At 35.6% G+C, this 21,636-nt stretch overlaps 1 protein-coding gene across 5 annotated transcripts in view; it reads left to right on the forward strand.

Annotated features, from left to right (window-relative positions):
• The window catches only part of EXOC6B (exocyst complex component 6B), a 649,953-nt gene that overhangs the window by 237,526 nt on the left and 390,791 nt on the right, over window positions 1–21,636 (forward strand). For 4 of the 5 annotated variants that reach the window (XM_036908371.2, XM_057497097.1, XM_036908369.2 and 1 more), the window contains one exon: window positions 8,597–8,773. The exons of the other annotated variant lie outside the window; for it this stretch is intronic. In XM_036908371.2, coding sequence (XP_036764266.2) covers window positions 8,597–8,773 — 177 coding nt within the window. The remainder of the gene's footprint in view (window positions 1–8,596; window positions 8,774–21,636) is intronic. 5 annotated transcript variants of the gene reach the window in all.

Raw genomic sequence — 21,636 nt, forward strand, 5'->3', positions numbered from 1 at the left:
AATAGAATGAAATATAAAAATTATATGGTTATCACACAAACAAATAAGTGTAGTACATCACATTAATAGAATGAAATATGAAAATTATATGGTTATCTCTTTAGATGCACAAAAAGCACTTGACAAATTCAACATTCTTTTCACCAGAAAAAAACCTCTCAACAAATTGGATATAGAAAAAATATACTTTGCCATAGTAAGGGCCAGATATGGCAAATGCACATTTAACATCATACTCAACAGTGAAAGGCTGAAAGCTTTTCCCTTAAGATCATGAAGAATCCAAAATATATAAAGAGCTCATGCACCTCAACAAACAAAAAGCAAATAATCCAATTAAAAAATGGGCAGAGGAGTTGAATAGACAGTTTTCTAAAGAAGAAATTCAGATGGCCAACAGACACATGAAAAGATGCTTCACATCGCTTGTCATCCGAGAAATGCAAATTAAAACCACAATGAGATATCACTTCACACCAGTAAGGATGGCTACCATCCAAAAGACAAACAAAAACAAATGTTGGCAAGGTTGTGGAGAAAGGAGAACCCTCCTACACTGCTGGTGGGAATGTAAATTAGTTCAACCATTGTGGAAAGCAGTATGGAGGTTCCTCAAAATGCTCAAAATAGAAATACCATTTGACCCAGGAATTCCACTTCTAGGAATTTACCCCAAGAATGCAGCACTCCAGTTTGAAAAAGACAGATGCACCGCTATGTTTATCGCTGCACTATTTACAATAGCCAAGATATGGAAGCAACCCAAATGTCCGTCAGTAGATGAATGGATAAAGAAGATGTGGTACATATACACAATGGAATATTACTCAGCTATAAGAAAAAAACAGATCCTACCATTTGCAACAACATGGATGGAGCTAGAGGGTATTATGCTCAGTGAAATAAGCCAGGCAGAGAAAGACAAGTACCAAATGATTTCACTCATATGTGGAGTATAAGAAACAAGGAAAACTGAAGGAACAAAACAGCAGCAGAGTCACAGAACCCAAGAATGGACTAACAGTTACCAAAGGGAAAGGGACTGGAGAGGATGGGTGGGAAGGGAGGGATAAGGGCTGGGAAAAAGAAAGGGGGCATTAGGATTAGCATGTATAGTGTGTGTGTGGGGCACGGGGAGGACTGTGCAACACAGAGAAGACAAGTAGTGATTTTACAGCATCTTACTACACTGATGGACAGTGACTGTGAAGGGGTATGTGGGGGGGACTTGGTGAAGGGGGGAGCCTAGTAAACATAATGTCTTTCATGTAATTGTAGATTAATGATACCAAAATAAAAAAAATAAAAAAAACCTTTGAAATAAATAGGATTGAAAGAACAGTAAAAAAAAAAGATCATGAAGAAGACAAGGGTGCCTACACTCATCACTACTATTCAACATAGTACTGGACAACCTAACCAAAGAAATTAGTCAAGGAAAAGAAAAAGTCATCCATATTGACAAGGAAGAAGTAAAATAATCTGTTTGGAGATGATATGTTTTATATGTTAACTGCATGTAAAAGTATAGGTTGAGTAATGCTATGATGGCTATTAGTGTTGATAAAATAATTATAAATAATAAAATAATCCTATAGACTCCACCAAAAAACTGTTAGAAGTAATAAATTCAGTAAGTTGAAGGATACACAACACATAAAAATCAGTTGCTTTTCTATATACTAACAATGAACTATCTGTATAGGAAATAAATGAAACAATCCCATTTACAGTAGCATTAAACACAACAAAACACTTAGGAATAAATGTAATCATGGAGGCAAAAGAACTGTACATTGAATTTTATAAGACACTGATGGAAAAATTGAAGACACAAATAAATGGAAAGATATCTGCTCTTCATGGATTAGAAAAACTAATATTGTTAAAATGTCCACACTACTCAAAGTGATCTACATATTCACTGTAATCCCTATCAAAATTCCAGTGGAATTTTTCAAAGACAAAAAATTCTAAAATTAGTGTGGCACCACAAAAGACCCTGAATAAGCCAAAGCAATTCTACAGAAGAAGAAAGCTGAAGGCATTCTTCACAGCAGCCAAGACATGGAAACAATCCAAGTGTCCATCAATGGAGGAATGGATAAAGGGAATGTGGTGCATATATACTGCGGAATATTACTCACTCAGCAAAAGAAGGAAATCCTGCCTTTTGCGACAACATGGAATGAACGTGAGGGCATTATGACAAGTTAAATCAGGTAGAGGAAGACAGAAACTGTATGATACCACTTTTTGGAATTTAAAAAGCCAAACTCAGAAACAGAGTAGAACGGTGGTTGCCAAGGCCTGGGAGATGGGGAGAATGGGGACATACTGGTCAACAGGCACAACTTCCAGCTGTAAGATGAGTAAGTTCTGGGGATTTAATGTACAGCATATATTCTTGAAAGTTAAGAGAGTAGATCATATGTTATCACCACAAACAAAAATGATAATTATGTGAGAGGATAGAGATATTAAGTAACCTGTTTTGGTAATTACTTCTCAATATATATATGTGTGTGTCAGATAAGTGTGTCGCCTACCTTAAACTTAGATATGCTATGTGTCAAGAATATCTCAATAAAGCCAGAAGAAAAGTGTACAGAAGAGTGATAACTAATATGATAGCATATATGATGTCGTAGCTGAAAGTCTAAACAGAAGTACATATGGAATGGAGAAAACAATTTGATACGCATAACTCCAGGCAAGCTGTGACTTTGGAGGTGTGAGTTATGATAGGTGATGGTGGTAAGATGAGGGGCTTAAAATGGTGTGATTTATTGAAAGTTAGTCTACTACTATTTACTCTTTTCTCCTGTCCCATGCGTGGAATATTTAGTCTTGTATTCTTAGGTGGAAGATTGGAAGTTTCTTTTCTAATGAAATTGATAAAAGACTGCCACAAAGTGCCATTTGGATTTCCTGAGCAAAGAGGTTATCTCCCTAAAATGAAGCTTGCTAGTTGACAAGTCTTCCTGTGCCCACAGACCTTTCTGTAAGCTCTTAAGTGATTTATTATTAAGTATGAATGACTCTCCAAGGATAAACAGGTATTTGAGGAAGATATCTTCAAAATCTAGCAATATGAGAGACCAAAAATTTAGCAATATGGGAAAACAAGCAGCAACAATAAAAAAAGTATCTGGAGGGAACAGATAATACAGAAAACAATATGTCAAAAAATAAGTTGTTTTCCTCAAACATTAAAAATTTGGTTCTTTATATAGAAATGTTATAAAGATTGTCAGGAGGAATTATAGGAGAATTCTGTATCCATGAGAAATTCTAGACATAGGGAGAAAATTATCAGAGCAGTGATACAATAAAATTCCCTTTATTTTAAAGCACTCAAACTTGAAGATTCGTGGATACATTAATTACTCAGCATAATGAACATAATTAAACAAAGACCTACACTAAGGTGCATCATTCTGAAATTTAGATTTTTTAGGGTAAGGTTTGAAAAACTTGCAGAGGGAAAATGTAATACACAAAGGCATGAAGATCCAAATGACACTGCCTTTCTCATTAACAATAATGGATGCTAGTAGACAATGGCAAAATGTCTTCAGTAATCCGAGCGAAAGGTTTTTTCAACCTTCAATTCTACACTCATTTACATATTTATCAGTTTATGTGAGAAAGATTTAAGTATGTTTAGATTTCAAGGACTCAATAAACTTAACTCTCTGGTTCCTTAATCCACGTGACCTTCTGAGATGCATAAGGAACTACCCGTGGGAGGAACCGAGTAGGGAGTCATTTATCTGTCAGTCCCCCTTGGTCAAGGGCTGCCTCCCGTTGGGGTTGAGAATCATGAGTGCCAAGTAGTTCTTGTGGGATTCCACATTGCGGTGTCAGCGGAGCCCTAGGGCAGGGAGGCTTGTGCGTGCCAGGGCTGGTTTCAGGCTACACTGTGTCCCATTTCCAGCGCTGCCCAACACAGCTTGCCGATGCTCTAGCTGGGGTAAGAGCTGGACCGAGAGGACGTGAGTTGGTGCGCATGGGGTGTCCACTACAGATACCTAATGCTCGCAGTGCAGCACAGATGCAACACTGAACGGCCATGTGTAGTGGTATTCGATGCCATTAATGATTATGTGTCTAAAAATTGCTGGATCTCAGTTGTTCGTGGTAGACAGTGAAGGCAGTGTCCCATCTCGTTTTCGGAGGTAGGACAGATGGAGCTTATAATTTTTAGTGTTTGTCGTTGGCCTTATCTTTTAATTCAAAGTACTTTACGTGTGTTACCTCATTTAATCATCGCGGCTGTTCTGATTAATCTTCGCGGCTGCTCTGAGGTGTGTTCAATGAACCTTGTTTTATAGATGGGTGTGCTGCACAGAGAAGTAAAGAACCTACCCAAAGTTATAGAGTAAGTTGTGGAGCTTAGATATAAAAACCTATCTTACTCCAAGAAGTGTTTTCCCCTGCTGCTATAGCACCTACAATTGAAGTCCATGTAATTATGTCAGGCCTCCAACCTGCTAGGCTAGATGTGTGATTTTAAAGGTCATTTGTATATTTCTTTCAGCCCACTAGAGGTCAGTATTGGCTTGATAAATACAGGAGCATTTGGTTTTTGATGCACAGAATTTTAACTCTTAAGAGTCTTATTGCTTGGTACACTTGGAACTTGTATATCACAATAAAACTTTATTTGATAGCATATGTAGGATGCCTCATAGACCCTTTCTGACAGTTGTAATAGTGTTCATAGTTACATGTTTAGGTTAATTGTCCAGATTAGATAATTCTTATGAGTTATTCCGCTCTTCTAATAGGTAGGAGAACATCCAAATCCTGTCCTTTACAGATACCCCTGTCTTTTATGGGCCAAATCTCATGATCACATCGACTTTTTTTTTGTTATCTATTGCCATTATATAGTAAACATTTATCTAAATTTACTATGCATGTGCCACTGTATCTGGCCATGGGGGATTCCAAGAATGGTAAAATGTGTTTTCTATCCTCAAAAAGAGAAGAGTAATATACTGATGAATTGTACTGTCATTTTTTTTTACCTGCATATCCAGTAAGTTTACTGAATTCATCTTCTCCATTCTGCTTTTAACTTACTGTTTTCATGGTTCCTATTATTTGGAATGACCCCACCATCCTCTCATCAAGACCAGAATACTTGGAGTTATTTTTATTTCCTTCCTCTCTTGTACTTCATTCAAATCAGTAAATTCTGTTGTTTCTGCTTCTTGCATATCTGCTACTACCTTAATTCAAGTCCTCACTGTTGATGGGACTGGTATATGATCTGTATTCGTTTTCCTGTTTTTAGTCTCTGTCTTTGCCTAGTTGACCACTCCTTTACAGTTTGCGTAAGTTGTGAATCTGGTCCTTTTTTTTCTCCTGCTTACATTCTTTCATTGTTCCTCCACTGACCATGCGCTAACCTTGAAACTGCTTTGTATGGAATCTTTATCTCTTGTCAGTTCTTCATAATCTGTGTACTTACATAAAATAACTTATTCCTTGGGTGAATTATGTTATTTCACACATGATGGTCTTTTCTCATGCTGTTTCCTTCCTCTGGAGTGGTTACTTTTTATATCTACTTTCCTTTGGAAAAATCATATTTATCTTTTAAGAGCAGTTTGCTCCCTCTTCCTCTGTGAAGCCTTTCCTTGAACCCCTCCAAGCAGATATGATTACTTTCTCTTTTGTGCAATCATTGCACCTGTGTTTATTTCTGTTATCATACTTACTGTACTGACTTTCAGCCACTTGTTTGCTTATCTTCTTCCCATGAAGTATGATGTGAGGTTCGTGACTTGGGGACTCCACGTTATTCTCTGTAACCCAGAATGCAGCACAAAGCCTGGTACGAAGCAGACATTCCATACACGTTTGACTGGAAGTGTGGATACAGAGGGAAAGCACCGTGAGTTAGTTCAGTGAGAGGTGCATCCTAAAGGAAGAACTTTAGTTGGGTTTCAGAAGAAAGGTTGGGTTCAGGTAGGTAGAGGTCATCAGTAGAGGAATGGCATAAGCAAAGATACACAAGTGTAAATAGCCCTAGTATATTATGAGGTAGAGTCTGATCCAAGTGGAAAATTAGTGTTGGAGAGTGTGGGGTAAGTACATTGGAAAATCAGATTCAGCTTCCATTATGGTAGAGTCTAAGTGATAGATTGGAGTTTGGATTTGTACTTGTTTACATTTTCCCCCAATTTCCCTCTTGCCTAATTGTGTGAGGAATGATGTGGTTTTAGAAGAGCCTGGCCAGAACATGCAGGGGAATTGTAATGCGAAGGTGATGAGTTCCATTTTAGGTGTGTTGGAGGTGAGGTGCTTGTAGAGCACATGGTAGCAATAGGAAATGAGATATGCTGTTGGATCTTGGGAGAGTAGAAGGAATGGTAAGAGAAGAGGCAGTCAGGAATAAGTCTTGTTAATTTCTATGTCTTTAGGAAAGCAGCGAAGAATGTCTATGAGGGGACCTTGAGGAAGATGTGGTTAAATGTGTAAAAATTACAGAGAGAATGAACAGCTAAGGAAAAGGAAGCGCCTAAATGCTTTGTAAGGTCCACTTGTATGCTTGGTATCCTATCCCTCCTAACTCCATACAGGCAGCAGAAATCATTCAACTGCTTCTTAAGTTCATGATTATAATGTTTATCTTTGGACGGACAGAATAAATAGTCCTGGTGAGATAGTTCGGCATGTTGGAAAAGAGCTCTGAAGGGCTTTGTTGGTTTCTTTTTCATGGATTTTAACTTTACCTTTCAGATTTGTAATCATTTCAAGTTTAGGTGACAGTACTTAAGCATGCCTCCTCTTGATTGCTTAGGATACACTGGCAGTATTTTATTGATTATGAAAGAAAAATAATCAACTTTGGATTTTATAAAATAAGACCAATTTATGAAAAGTTTTGGTTTTGTTATACTGAGAGGATAAGAGTTCAGGGACAAGTGATCACTTTCTGGTTGAAGACTTGCTTCCTTAAGTATGAAAGCTTTAGGAAGTTCTCCCTTCCTTTGTGCCTCCCCAGAGTCATTGATCCCTTTTGTGTGGTTCCTTTGGAAGTAACTGTGGATGAAATTCTTACTTTTGAGAGGAAAACAAAGAATATTCTATCTAACTTGGGATTTCAAATACTTGGAGGACAAATATGTCTTACGTACAGACATGAATTAAATGTTGTTGGTTATGTTTTCTATCTCATTTTGTTATTGAAGCCGTGTATTTTATGTAAGTCAGACCAAAATATCAACGAATACTATGCAGAGAAACAAGTTTGCCCATTGATTCAAATCTCTGGAATGTAGATTCTTTTCATTTTCTTGGCAGAAACTAGTTCACATACTTCAGGTTTTTCTCTGTCCTGTTATAATTGTCTCATTTAACCAGTGTCTGGACTAACACCTTACATTTAATATTTATCTTGAATTCATTAATTTCATTCAGAATATTTGGAGACTGGTTTTCTCCTGAAATAACCTCTACTTGTCACTGAGAAGAAATACCATATATTGATTAAGGAATGTATATTCTTAAGAGGCCACATTTTTTTAAGCTTTGTATGTTGGGATGATCCTAAATACTATTTGAAAAAAGGGTTGTGGGGGCGGGGGGAGTTGTGTTGTGAAATACTTTTGGGACATGCTGTTAAAGAAGTTTCCTTAAAATAGGACTTCTCCCAGTTCTGACTCTGCTAATATGCATTGTATATCTACAAGAAGTCTACATGACAGGCAGTATTTGCCATTTATTTGATTACAGAATCCTTTTTTGGAAACATTGTCATGCTTTGAGGGATTGTTAGTATAGTGGAAAGATCTCTGATCTGGAATTTAGGAGATTGCTCTTTGAGCTTCTGATTGCAAACAAATCCTTTGTCTTCTGGCCTCAGTTTCCTGAGTGGTGACTAAGGTCACTTCCAGGGCTAATACTGTGTGGTTTAATGCTTCTGTTGTTGACTCTGCCTAGTCACATTTTCCACCTCTTTGTATCTCTTGGAACTACACCATCATATGAATCTATTTTGTTAAACAGGGGATTACACTTCCTTTTCTATAAAAGTCAAAAGAAGAAATCTTTTAAAACTGTTTTCCATGGATTAAGGTCTGGAATCTTGTTGGATTAGTTATTCAAATTATTCTTTTTAAGATACTTCATTCTCCCAGTTACATTTTACTTATAAAATATATCCACATAAGAGAGTCCCCTAAGCCTAAAGGCTCCTGGCCCTCCTCCCTGCACCACAGTGGTTCCAACATGGCATTTATTTTGTAAGAGATAAATAGTTAGTTATTTGCAGTAATTTCTTGAATATTCAGGTAAAAAATGGGTAGATTTCATTTTTGTGATGATTTAGTGTGTGTATTTAAAAAAATCTTATGAAAATATTGACTATCTTTTTTTTCTATGGAAACTGGGAAAATGAACCAAGATGTGTAACTTCAGGGTTAAAAATGTATACATGAATATGTTTGGTTTCATTTCTGGGACTAAAATTTTAGATATTAAGGCATTTTGTGTTTTTGTTAAGATGCCATTTGTCCTTTGAATGCGTTGTTTCTTTTCTTTTCTTTTTTTAATATGTGTGTGTACATCTCTATCCTAGGCCCAACAACAAAGAAATCTGGATAACATCGTCTTGCAACAACCCAGGATAGGTAGCAAGAGAAAATCTAAGAAAGATGTATATACGATTTTTGATACAGAGATAGAAAGCACTAGCCCCAAGTCTGAACAGGATTCAGGAATTCTGGATGTTGAAGATGAGGAAGATGATGAAGAGGTAAATAACATTTGAAGTGGGAAAATGAGACTATTGTGTTTGAGATGTGATGAAGAATTCATCCATATAAGATAATTTATGTGATTTTCTGGATATTAAATATCATTTTAAATGTACATGGGTTCCAATTTAAGGAAACTGGGATGCATGAAGATATCTTAGATTCTAATTCTTTAGATTTTAAATGCAATCATCTTTTTTTTTTTCTTTTTTAAAAGCTTCAGGGTTTTTTGATTGTTCATTGACTGGGCACTACATTAAGGGAAGAGTAGAGTTTACCTGACCTAGAGAAAGACATCTAGGTGACCTCCATTGAAACTGAAAGTTACTTGAGACAAAAGATATTGCTCTAAATAGCGGGGAATAAACAAAGTGATTTCTTAGCCTTGAGAAATGGTTCTAATTGAAAATATAAAAAGGTACCAGGAAGTTGAGAATACATTTCTGAAGGAAATATGAGTGATTATAAAGGATCTGGGAATATTGTGAAATATCCATAATCTTAGATTAGTTCTGTGTCACTTTCAGGTAAAGAGTAAGATTAAGTGGTTTAGCTAGTACATATTTTCGTATCTCCCTTGTTGCGGGACTGTATTTAATGTGTTTTTAAAAATGAAACTACTGTGACATTTGAGATTTCCTGTTAAAATATTTTCTAAATACTTGTCATTTGCTTAACTGGATCAGTTTCTTGGTGAGTATAGTGATTAGGAGATGGGCTTTGGAGCCATACAGACTGCATTCAAATCCTGGTTTTACCATTTTATTTTATTTAAAAAAGTTATCATAAATAATCATATTGTACTTTTTAAATGTCTGTTGACATGTGCAAGGAACCACTTATCCTGCTACTTGGTAACCTGCTAGTCTCTTTTTCATTGTTTCATTTCTCCAGATAAAACTGGAGTTCCCGTCTCTTCCCTATCCTTGTTTTTTGTTCTACCCTTACTAGCCTTCTTATTCTCCTCTCCCCACAAAAACTACACCCCAAAGCTTGATACTGTCTAATGCTGTAATCTTAGGTGGTTATTGAAACTGTCGGGACAAGTGCCTTCATCTATTGAGGGAAGACAGCAGTCTCTAACCCATAGGATTGCACAAGTGCCTTCACAATAAAAAGTGGTCAGCAAATGCTGGTTTCTGTTCTATTTTTATTACTCTTCCTTGCTGACTTCTTTTATGACTCACAACTGTTGGTATTCTTGTCATTATTATTAATACTTTTTCACTTCAGAAATCAAGTTGGCATTGTTTAAACTGGGCTGAAAAGCAAATAAACAAATTAGGTAAAACTACATTCTCTTATATAGTTTTCATTATTGAGGGAACACATTTCTAATGTAATTATATTTATAATTTATACTTTATCAGGATATGTTTATTATGTAAATGAGGTACATTTATAGTTAACGATGTATGAAAGTTTCATTATCTCTGTTGTACTTGGATAAGAAGAACTTTTAATAGCTCTAAGAAATAGAGCCAAGCAAAGAACCAGGCATTTTCTTAATGCTCGTGAATGTAGAAAGGGGCAGAGCAGACTTGATCTCCTTGATTTTATTTTCTAGCATTCACTGCTCTTGCCTAGAACAACTGGTGTGGTAGGATATGAATCCACCCTGGAGATCAGACTGTCAGGCATTAGACCCATCACTGATGACAAGTTACAGTAGTAGTGAAGTTAAGCATCAGAATCAAGAAAGACCACTTAACACCTTTTATTTACATTTTGGGTGCTCCTCAAGGAAATGACATTCTATCAGGCACTATGGCTTAAGGAAACAGAAGTTAGAGATAGTCTATACCCCTGGATAACACCCCCACCCCAAAAAGATGGTTAGATAAGATGAAAGAATACAGTATATACACAGCTCTCATATTTCAGTGAGACTCTTCTGGATATGAGCCATTCTTTATCATTAGCTCACTGAAAATCCTGGGCCAGTACCTCTTCATTTTTGTGCCATATTTCTTCTTTGTTTTGTTTTCCAAGGTCCAGAGAAGATGACTAGTATACTGTATTGGGGGTTCCTCACAAAGGAAGTATTATAGGAATGTAGTTGTAAGTTAACATTTTAAAATGGTCCTGAATTCCAAATCAAACAGAATTCATATTAGAGATTTGCTGATTGAGCTCTTAGAACAAGAATTCAGCACTTCACTGTCATCTAATGGCATCCTAGCTTTAAAAAAACCCTACCATATATTTATTTACTTCTCAGTTTGAATCTTCTTCAAGTGCACATTCTTAATCTCAAACCTCATGTAGAGAATTATTTATTTAGATGTCTCCAAACTGGTTTCTTGGCATAGTTCTTGCATGGTGTGAATAAATTCTTCAGATAAGGTCTTTCGTGACCCACTGTGACGTTCTGACCTTCATTCTTGTCATTCTTCAGCAGACCTCATTGAGAGCAGCGTAAATAGTTTTTTGAAATATCTTCACTTAAACTGTGGCATAAAATCCTGAGGGCAGTGGTTCTTAAATCTATTTGGGGTTATATATTCCTTGAGAGTTTGATAAAAGTTACATGGAATCTTTTCTCAGTAAAATGTACATATATTCACTCACAAAAAGTTGTGCATGAAATTTCAGGGAATTTGTGAAATTCATCTTGCCCTTAGGGCCCAGTTAAGAAGCCATGTTGTAGGGCAGTGCATCTTGAACTTTAATGTGCATAGTCATCACCTTTGGAGTCATTTTAAATGCAGATTATGATTCTGCAGGTTAGGGGTGAATCTGAGAAACTGCATTTTTTTCTGACAAGCTCTCAGATTAGGATGGCACTTCTGCTCCCAGAACACAGTTTGAATTGAGGAAGCATTTTTAGTGAATAAAGAAAACCAACCCTGAATGTTTGGGTCTCCTATTGATTTATCATTACGTCTTAAAATTTTTCCAATGAGTGCAGTACTTGAAGAGAAAGTCGTATTTTGCTTTTTAAAATCTGTTGCTTATCAGTAGTGACTCTGTGGCATCTTACTACACTGATGGACACTGACTGCAGTGCGGTATGGGGGGGACTCGATAATATGGATAAATGTAGTAACCACACTGTTTTTCTTGTGAAACCTTCATAAGAGTGTATATCAATAATACCTTAATTTAAAAAATCTGTTGCTTATAACAGATTACCAGCATTATTTTTTCAATGAAATTTCATGGTTCTGATTTAACATACTTCAATTTCTGTATTTTATTATTTTCTGAAGTAAGGATTTTTTAACCTTTCATTTGCTTTTAATGGAGGCATACTCAATGCATTCTTTGAGTCGAGTGACATTTGTAGGCCATTTACTATGTCTTTGATTCTCAAAAGGACACCATAGAATGAGATGGGTAAAAAAGCCCAAACACCTAGAAAATAGCTTTGCACATAGTAAGCAGATAGTTAATACATTGTTAAACTGAAATAATGTTTTTGCCAGAGAGAGGAAAAGCTTAATAGCCTGGGGGACTGAAAACGAAGTCACAGTAGTAAATTGTCATCTTGGATGAGAAACCAGCTTGTGTTGAACTAGCTGAGAGAGCCAGTCTCTTGAAGCCATGTTGTAGGGCAGTGCATCTTGAACTTTAATGTGTTAGGAAAAATATCTCTCCATGAAATTCTCGATTTGTGTTTTATTTTTGTCTAATTAGTGAAAGGGTCACCTTAAATAAGGTAAGGTTTTTTTACTTGTTATATACTGAAGTTGAACTGTATATGAACTGCCAATATTTGACCATTTTTGACCAACAACTTAATTAGTTGGTTTTCAGTGGAAATGTGTATGATTTGGGGAATTTATTTTGAATCTCTGTATCATCCTGTGGTATATGCAGATGTGACTGATTTTCTTTAAATGTTTAGATAGGACTTCGAAAAATTTTTTAGAAGTAGTGAACATTTTAGATTGAGAATGTATTTGTGGTCCTAGATTCATTAGGAATATCACTTTTGAGGTACATGAAAATAAAATACAAAGAACCCTTAAGGTGATACACCATTTGTGATAAGGGGGACAATCATACCTACTGAGGGTAGGCTTGTTGTGAGCGTTGGCTGTGATGGAAATAATGAATATGGTGCTCTTGTCACAGTGCTTGGCACCCACAGTGCTGTCAGTATATAGTGGTCATTATTATGGCATTACGACTTGTGCTTTTTTGGGCACAGTATAATACATAAGTTGATACAGTTTTTGATAATGTATATTTGCTTGGATTGGTGAACACCACATACTTGTTAACAAAACATCTGCTGAAGTAAAGCAGTATTGAGTAAGAAACAGTTTGAAGAATCAGGGCCTATGATTTCGTCTTTGTGTCTAGGTTACTTCAGAGCTTCTGCATTTTTAGAACACTTTGTTGGTCCTATACTTAGAGCACAATTCATGTTAGGGAGCAGTGGTCACCATTTCATCTATATAGCTCTTCAGAGTGTTGGTTAAAGAGATGTTTGTTGACCAAATGATCCAGGTCAGGTTTAGCTGTCAAGTTTGGTGTCTTTTTTGAAGTATGAAATTAACAGGATTGAGTTGATAATTTAAATACAGATGTTGCATAATATAAAGCTTTCTGAAGTGTCCTGAATTGTGGTACTATAGTTATTTTGAGGTAACAAGATGTACTTGCTTTCTAGAGCAGCCATGACAAATTATCATAGATTGTGTGGCTGAAACAATAGAACTTTGTTTTCTCACAGCTCTGGAGTCTGGAAGTCCCAAGGTCAAGGTGCCAGCAGGGTTGGTGTCTCCTTAGGCCTCTCTCATTAGCTTGCACATGGCCACCTTCTTGCTGTGTCTTCCTGGCTTTTTCTCTGGGCTTGCACTCCCCTGGTGTGTCTCTCCCTTTTCTTGTAAGGATACCAGTTTTACTATATTACAACCCCACCTTATGACTTCATTTAACCTTAATTACCTTCTTAAAGTACCTGTTTCCAAATACAGTCACATTGGGGATTAGGGCTTCCACATATGAATCTGGGGGGAGATGATTTAGTCCGTAGAACAGAATAATTGGAAAGAACGTAAGATTTGTGTTTAGAAAGTGTAAGTTTTGTCAGCTTTGTGCTATTGGAGCAAATCATGTAATTTCTCTAAGCATCTCTTTTCTTACCTATAAAATACAGACAGTAATTAATTTATGTTGTATTACTTGTGAAAAACTGTGGTTATGATATTTGACCAAAATTTCAAATTGTGTATTGCAAAACTTCCTGTTGACATGAAGGCAACAAAATGAGGATTATTTATCAGCAAATTAAAGTGACATGAAGGATGCCCTTAGGACTTCAGAATTTAAATCAGAGGTTACAGACTAGTAGCCCATGGACCAGAAACAACTTGCAAAATGGTTGTTGGCTTGCACAGTGCTTAAACTTTTTTATGTTAGTTGCCAACTTTTAAAATGCAGTTGAATTCACTTACCATTTGTGACAAAATGGACAGACCTTGAGGGCGTTATGCTCAGTGAACTAAGTCAGACAAAGACAAATACTGCACTATCTCACTTATATGTAGAATCTAAAAAACAAAACAAATAAACAAATGAAACCAAACCAAACCCAGACTCATAGATATAGGAAACAAATGGGTGGTTGCTAGAGGGAAGAGGGGTTTGTGCGGGAGGTAAAATCGGTGAAGTGTATTGAGAAGTACAAACGTCCACTTATAAAATCAGTAAGTCATGGAGAAGTAATATACAGCATGGGGAATATAGTCACTAATATTGTATTAACTTTGTAAGGTGACAGATGGTAACTAGACTTATTGTGGTGACCATTGCACAAAATTTACAAATGTCAAATCACTGTGTAGTGTAGTCGAAACTAATATATTATTGTTTGTCAATTATGCCTCAATAAAAGAGTATATGCTGTGTGTGTGTGTGTGTGTGTGTGTGTGTGTATAGCCCATATACAAATTTCTCCAGTTTTTCTAAACTTTAATATCTCTCTATTTAGGTACATCTGGTACATCCTCATCATTAGGTTCAGGTCAATCATTTTTGGCAGGAGTATTAAAAAAGTACTCTTTTCAGGACATCATATAAGGAGGTTCACAATTGGTTAAGGAGGTGTCTATCAGATTTCTCCTTTCCCCTTCATAATTAATAAGTGATCTGTGGAGTGATAGTTTTAGATCATGTGACTGTCCTGTTCCCTAACATTTTTTCACCCATTGGTTTTAGAATTTACTCATGATTCTTTCCTCAATTATGTTTTACTATGGTGATTATGAAAGAGTAACTTTTTATTTTTATCATTTCTTTCACATTGATTAATTAGCGTTCTTCTACAAAGAACTTTTCTCCCTTTCTTTTTTTTTGGTATCAGTCAGTATTGACTCATGGATTCTTATTTTCTATGCAATGGATTATATTCTATTCTTGTCTTTCATTTTGATTCTTCAGTTGTTCCAGATTTGATCAGTGATAGCCTTACCCACTGTCTTTTGACATGTCTCTATCAATTTTTGACCACTTACTTTTTTTCTTTTGGGGCATAAGACATTCTTAGTTCGCTCTAGGTTCTGCCCTACTCCCGGAGTCAGCTATTTTATTAAAGAGCTCTTGTTCCTTTTACTGGAGAATGATATTTAGAAACTGAGATGTGAGCATTCGTATGCTTCTTTGGTGGACAGAACTAAGAAATTCACAAGCCACACCAACACATTAGACATTTTTATAAATCATGAATTAAAACCAATCCTTCTAATTTCAATCTACTGTCATAGATCTTCCTCTTCTCCTATGCCTTATTTGTATCTCTGAGAATTCCAGTTCCCAGAGGCAAATCTATGTATTTTCTCATTTGCCTTAATCATATACACAAATGAAATGGTTTCAGAATTGCTATGCAAATGTCACTAGCAGCAGTAAACTTAATTTCAAGATTTCTTTGGAATTCTTTTTATCCTACAACATATCCCAATGGCTGTATAGTTCAGAGTATTTTGTTCAAATGTTTCTTAGCTGTTTTTTTTCCTCTGTGTGACTGTTAATAAATTGATATATAAATAGGTTCATTGTTCCTTTTTGTATTATTTTTTAGTGTTCTCTATTCTTATTAATTTTTTTGAATATGTAAAATACACCATGGTTCAAAAGGCAAAATTATATAAGAAGATATATTCAGTGAAATCTCATTTTCTTTTTTATCTTTCCACCCTGCTCTTTCTACCTCTTGTAAGCAGTCAGTACTATGAATTGGTGGTGTATGTGTGTATATGTACACTTCCTTATGCCTTATACAACATGGCTATTAGTAGCATATATAAATAACATTTGTACTTTGTCTTTTCACTTGAAAATGTGTCCTGAAAATTATTGCATATCAGTTTATGGACATCTTTCTCATCCTATTTTCAATACATTATTTGAATGTACCATAGTTTGTTCAACCAGTCTCTTTTATTGGGCATTTAAGATTTCCAATATTTTTCCTATTAAAATATAGTGTTTCAACTACACAGCTATTAGAATTAGCTGAAAAAAATTACTGATAATTCCCACTATTGGCAGGGTGCAGAGCAATTGGAACTCATATATTGCTGTGAAATGCAAAATGGCACAGTCACTTTGGGGAAATGGTTAGTACTAGTGTGTTATAAAGCTGAACATATACTTACCAAAGGACCTAGCAATCTCACTCCTAGGTATTTACACAAAAAAACTTGTACATCAATGTTTATAGCAGCTTTATTCATACATTGCCAGAAAGGAGAAACCATCCAAGTGCCCTTCAGTGGGTGAAGGAGTTCGTGAAACATGGTATATACATAAAAATCACTCTGAAATTAAAGGAAATGAACCATAAATACACGAAACAATACAGATAAACCTCAAATGCAGTGTGCTAACTGAAAGATGACAGATTAAAAAAGCTGCTTACCCATGTGAGTCTATTTGTATGACATTCCTGAAAAGACAAAACTCTAGGGACATAAAATGGATCAATTTTGTCAAGGGCTGGGCGTCAGGGAGCAATATGACTACAACAGAGCATAAGGGAATTTTTGGGGGTGGTGGAAGTTTTTTTTAATCTAGATTGTGATGTTGATTACAGGACTGTATGGATTTGTCAGAGCTTACCGAATTGTTCACTAGAAAGGCTGAATTTTCTGTATGTAAAACGTATTAAGACTTTAAAAAATAGTTTCAAAATAAACCTCAAAACCTGAGAATTGTTTTTCATATATTAAGAGGTATATCCTCAGTGTAGGTTCTTAAAAACAAGATTGTTGATTCCAAGGGTAAATGCATGTGCAGTTTTGTTGGGTAATGGCAAATTCTGCTCCATAGAGGTTGTGCTGTGTTCTGTACCTTCTTGTTCCAGCAATGTGTGAGGTGCCTTTTTTCTCACAGTTTGTTTAAAAGATTATTTTGTTAAGCTTTGGGTTTTTTTTTGCCAGACACATACATGACAAATGGTATCGCTGTATAGTTTTAATTTGTGTTCCTATTAAGACTTTAAAAAATAGTTTCATGAGTGGAATGTAATATCTTATAAATTTGAGGGCTATTTGTATACCTTATTTTTTAAAGTTTTTTAAATACATTTTTTAATTGAAATACAGTTGATATACATTAGTTTCAAGTATACAACACAGTGGGCCACCGATTACCCATATTATTAAATCATCACCCCAACTAGTGCAGTTAGTATTTGACAACACAGAAAGATGTTACAGAATCATTGGCTAAATTCTCCATGCGGTACCAGCATCCCTGTGGACAATTTTTTATTGTGATCGAGAGTTTTTGTGTCCCTTTGTCTCCCACCCATCCACTCCACCCTCTCCCCCATGTTAACCACCAGGCACTTCTCTGTTGTCATTTTGTTCATTTTGTTTTGTTTTTAGATTCCACTAATAAGTGAAATCATATGGTATTTGTCTTTCTCCGCCTGGCTTATTTCTCTTAGCATAGGTCTATCTATGTTGTCACAAATGGCAGGATTTCTTTATTTTTTTAGGCTGAATAGTATTCCATTGTGTATAAGTACTACATCTTCTTTATCCATTCATGGTTGCTTCCATATCTTGCCTATTGTAAATAATGTGGCAATAAAGATGAGGGGTGTATATGTTTTTTTGAATAAGGGATTTTGTTTCCTTTGGACATTGCTAGAAGTGGAATTATTGGATTGTATTCTATTTCTATTTTTAGATTTTTGAGGAACTTTCATACTGCTTTCACAGTGGCTGTACCAATTTACATTCCTATCAACAGTGCAGGATGTTCCCTTTTCTCTACATCCTTGCTAACATTTGCTGTTTTTTGTCTTTTGGATAGTGGCCATTCTAATTTGTGTGAGATGATACCTTATTGTGGTTTTGATTTGCATTTCCCTGATGATTAGTGATGTGGAGCATCTTTTCATGTGCCTGTGGCCATCTATCTGTCTTTGGAATTAAGTCTGATTAGGTCCTCTGCCCATTCTTTAATCTGGTTATTTGTTTTTTTGGTGTTGAGTCATATGAATTCATTATATATTTTGGATGTTAACCCTTTATTGGATAAATCATTTTTGAATATATTCCCCTATACTATAAACTATATACTACAGGTTGCCTTTTTATTCTGTTGATGGTGTCCTTTGCTGTACAGAGCTTTTTAGTTTGATACAGTCCCACTTGTTCATTTTTTATTTTGTTTCCCTTGCCTGGGGAGACATGTCCAGAAAAAAATGACTGACGCTTATGTTCAAGAAGCTTTTATCTGTGTTTTCTTCTAAGGGTTTTATGGCTTCATGTATTACATTTAGTTCTTTAATCCATTTCGAGTTTATTTTTGTGTATGGAGTTAGACAGTAATCCAGTTTCATTCTCTTGATGTAGCTCTCCAGTTTTTCCAACTCCAGTATTGAAGAGACTTTTTCCTGTTGTGTATTCATGCTCCTTTGTTATATATTAACTGACCACATATGGGTGTGTTTATATTGGGGCTCTCTGTTCTGTTCTATTGAGCTATGGGTCTGTTCTTGTGCCAGTACCACACTATTTTGATTACTGTAGCTTTATAGTATAACTTGAAGTCAGGAAGCTAATATCCCCAGCTTTGTTCTTCTTTCTCAGGATTGCTTTGGCTATTTGGGGTCTTTTATGTTTCCTTATCAATTTTAGGATTATTTACTTTAGTTCATTGAAATATGCCATTGGTATACAATAGGGATTGCATTGAATCTGTAAATTGCTTTGGGCAGGATGGCCATTTTGACAATATTAATTCTTCCAATCCATGAACATGGGATAGAGTTCTACTTTTTTGTGTCTTCTTTACTTTCTCTCATGAGTGTCTTATACAAGACTTTTACCTCCTTGGTTAGGTTTATTTCTAGGTATTTATTCTTTTCAATGCAATTATAAATGGAATTGTTTCCCTGATTGCTCTTTCTGTGAGTTCATCATTAGTATATAGGAAAGCAACCAGTTTGTGTGTATTAATTTTGTATTCTGCAACTTTGCTGAATCCAGTTATTAGTTCTAACAGTTTTTTTGGTGGCATCTTTAGGGTTTTTTATGTATGGTATCATTCCATCTGCAAACAGTGACAATTTTACTTCTTCCTTACCAATTTGGATGCCTTTTACCTCTGGGTCTTGTCTGATTGCCATGGTTAGGACCTCCAGTATTATGTTGAATGAAAGTGCTGAGAGTGAGCATCCTTGTCTTGTTCCTGATAATTGAGGAAAAGCTTTTAGCTTTTCACCATTGAGTATGATGTTAGCTGTGGGTTTGTCATATATGGCCTCTATTATTTTGAGGTATGTACTCTCTATGCCCATTTTGTTGAGAGTTTTTGTCATGAATGGACATTGAATTGTATCAAATGCTTTTTCATTGGTTTCTGACCTTCCTAAAGTGATGTATCACATTGATTGATTTACAAATACTGTCCCCTTCTTGCATCCCTGGAATAAATCCCACTTGGTTGTGATGGATGATCCTTTTGATGTATTTTTTAATTCAGTTGGGTAATATTTTGTTGAAGATTTTTGCAGCTATTTTCATCAGGGGTATTGGTCTATAATTTTCTTTTATTGTGGTATCTTTGGTTTTGTGTTGGAGTGATGCTGGCTTCATAGAATGAGTTTGGAAGTATTCCCTCCTGTTTTGTTTTTTGGAATACCTTATGAAGGATGGGTATTAGCTCTTCTTTAAATGCTAGAATTCAGCTGTTGAAGCCTTCTGGTATTGGACTTTTGTTTTTTGGGAGTTTTTTGATTACCAATTCAATTTGGTTATTATATATACCTTTTTTTTCTTTCATGAAGTGTCTGCTCATGTTTTTGCTATTTTTCTAATGATTTTGTTTTTTTTCCTTTTTTCAATTTTAATGAGTTCTTTATATATTAGGGATATTAGTTAGCCACCTATAATTTTATAACATTTTTTTCTATATACATTGATAACCTTAATTTTTCCTCCTCTCAGAACGTTTATTTTTAATACCATATTTAGTGCTAAATGTCCTTGTTTGCCTAACAGTTTAGAATTTCTTAGCATATAATGGACCATTGTGAAATAAAGACTAGCTGAAGTTTTATTTCTGCAGTGTACAGATCCAAGCAGAGAATACTTGAAGGACTATCTTTTGATTTTTGGCCACAAGGTTTATTACAGTGCCTCTGTGAGGAGAAATGGTGTTTTTTTTTCCCTTTTCTTCTGCCTATTGCAAACACTTGAGAACATTAAATGATTGTCTTAGGGATTTCTCAGGAAGAATCCTAATAATCTATCAGAAACTCAGTACCAAAATCCTGTACTTTTTCAGATAGGACTCTGGTTACATTATTATTATATGTTCAGAGGCTTGGAAAATTCTTTATACTTTTGAAATTCTACTCACTTAGAATTTTAGGCCTTATAGTTTGTTGGTGTGTTGGTGGTGATCAGTCAGTGCTATGAAAGCTTATGTCCAAATGAGTTTTATCATTCTTTCTCTGAAGTTTTAAAAGCAGAGCAGTACATAAAAGCACACTGGGAAAAAATGTTTGCCAGGTATTTCTTGGCTTTCAGACATAATAGGGGCAGTTGAAATTGATCCTCTGCATATAAAGGCAGTGCCTCTTCAGCTAATCATTTGTAGTTTTCTCCTTTCAGGAAGATACCTGGTACATTTTAATGACTTGAGATCCAACTAATGCTCAGAAATGGCCACCAAGTCCCTGCATTCATTTATCAATACTAAAAAAATGTTTTTTTTGTATAGTGGTAATCAAAAGTATTTTCAAGAAGGAGAATGACTCAAATAATTAGTGAAAAATATCTAAATTCTTGCAAACTTCTTTTGTTGTCCTTTTGGATGATCTACCTATTTGAAGGGTTTCATAAGAGAAAAATGTCATGTCTGTGTGTATCTCCTGGGACAGCTGTGCGAACAACAGGGCTCGTTTTCATGTACTGTCTTTATCAGCATCGTAGGTAAGTCTCCCATAGTACATTTGCTACTCTTCTTGAGGTAGGGTTTGTTTTCTTCTTATGGCTGAATACTATTGCATTGTGTATATGTACCACATGTTCTTTATCCATTCATCTACTGATGGACACTTAGGTTGCTTCCATTTCTTGACTATTGTAAATAGTGCTGTGATAACATAGGGGTGCATATGTCTTTTTGAATCTGTGATCTTGTTTTTTTCAGGTAAATTCCTAGGAGTGGAATTCCTGGGTCAAGTGGTATTTCTATTTTGGGCTTTTTGAGGAACTTCCATACTGCTTTCCACATGGGTGAACTAATTTACATTCCCACCCACAGTGTAGGAGGGTTCCCCTTTCTCCATATCCTCACCATCATTTGTTGTTCCTTGTCTTTTTTTATGTTGGCCATCCTAACTGGTGTGACGTGATATCTCATTGTGGCTTTAATTTGCATTTCC

Source organism: Manis pentadactyla, chromosome 2 (assembly GCF_030020395.1).
Source record: "Manis pentadactyla isolate mManPen7 chromosome 2, mManPen7.hap1, whole genome shotgun sequence".
NCBI lineage: Eukaryota > Metazoa > Chordata > Mammalia > Pholidota > Manidae > Manis > Manis pentadactyla.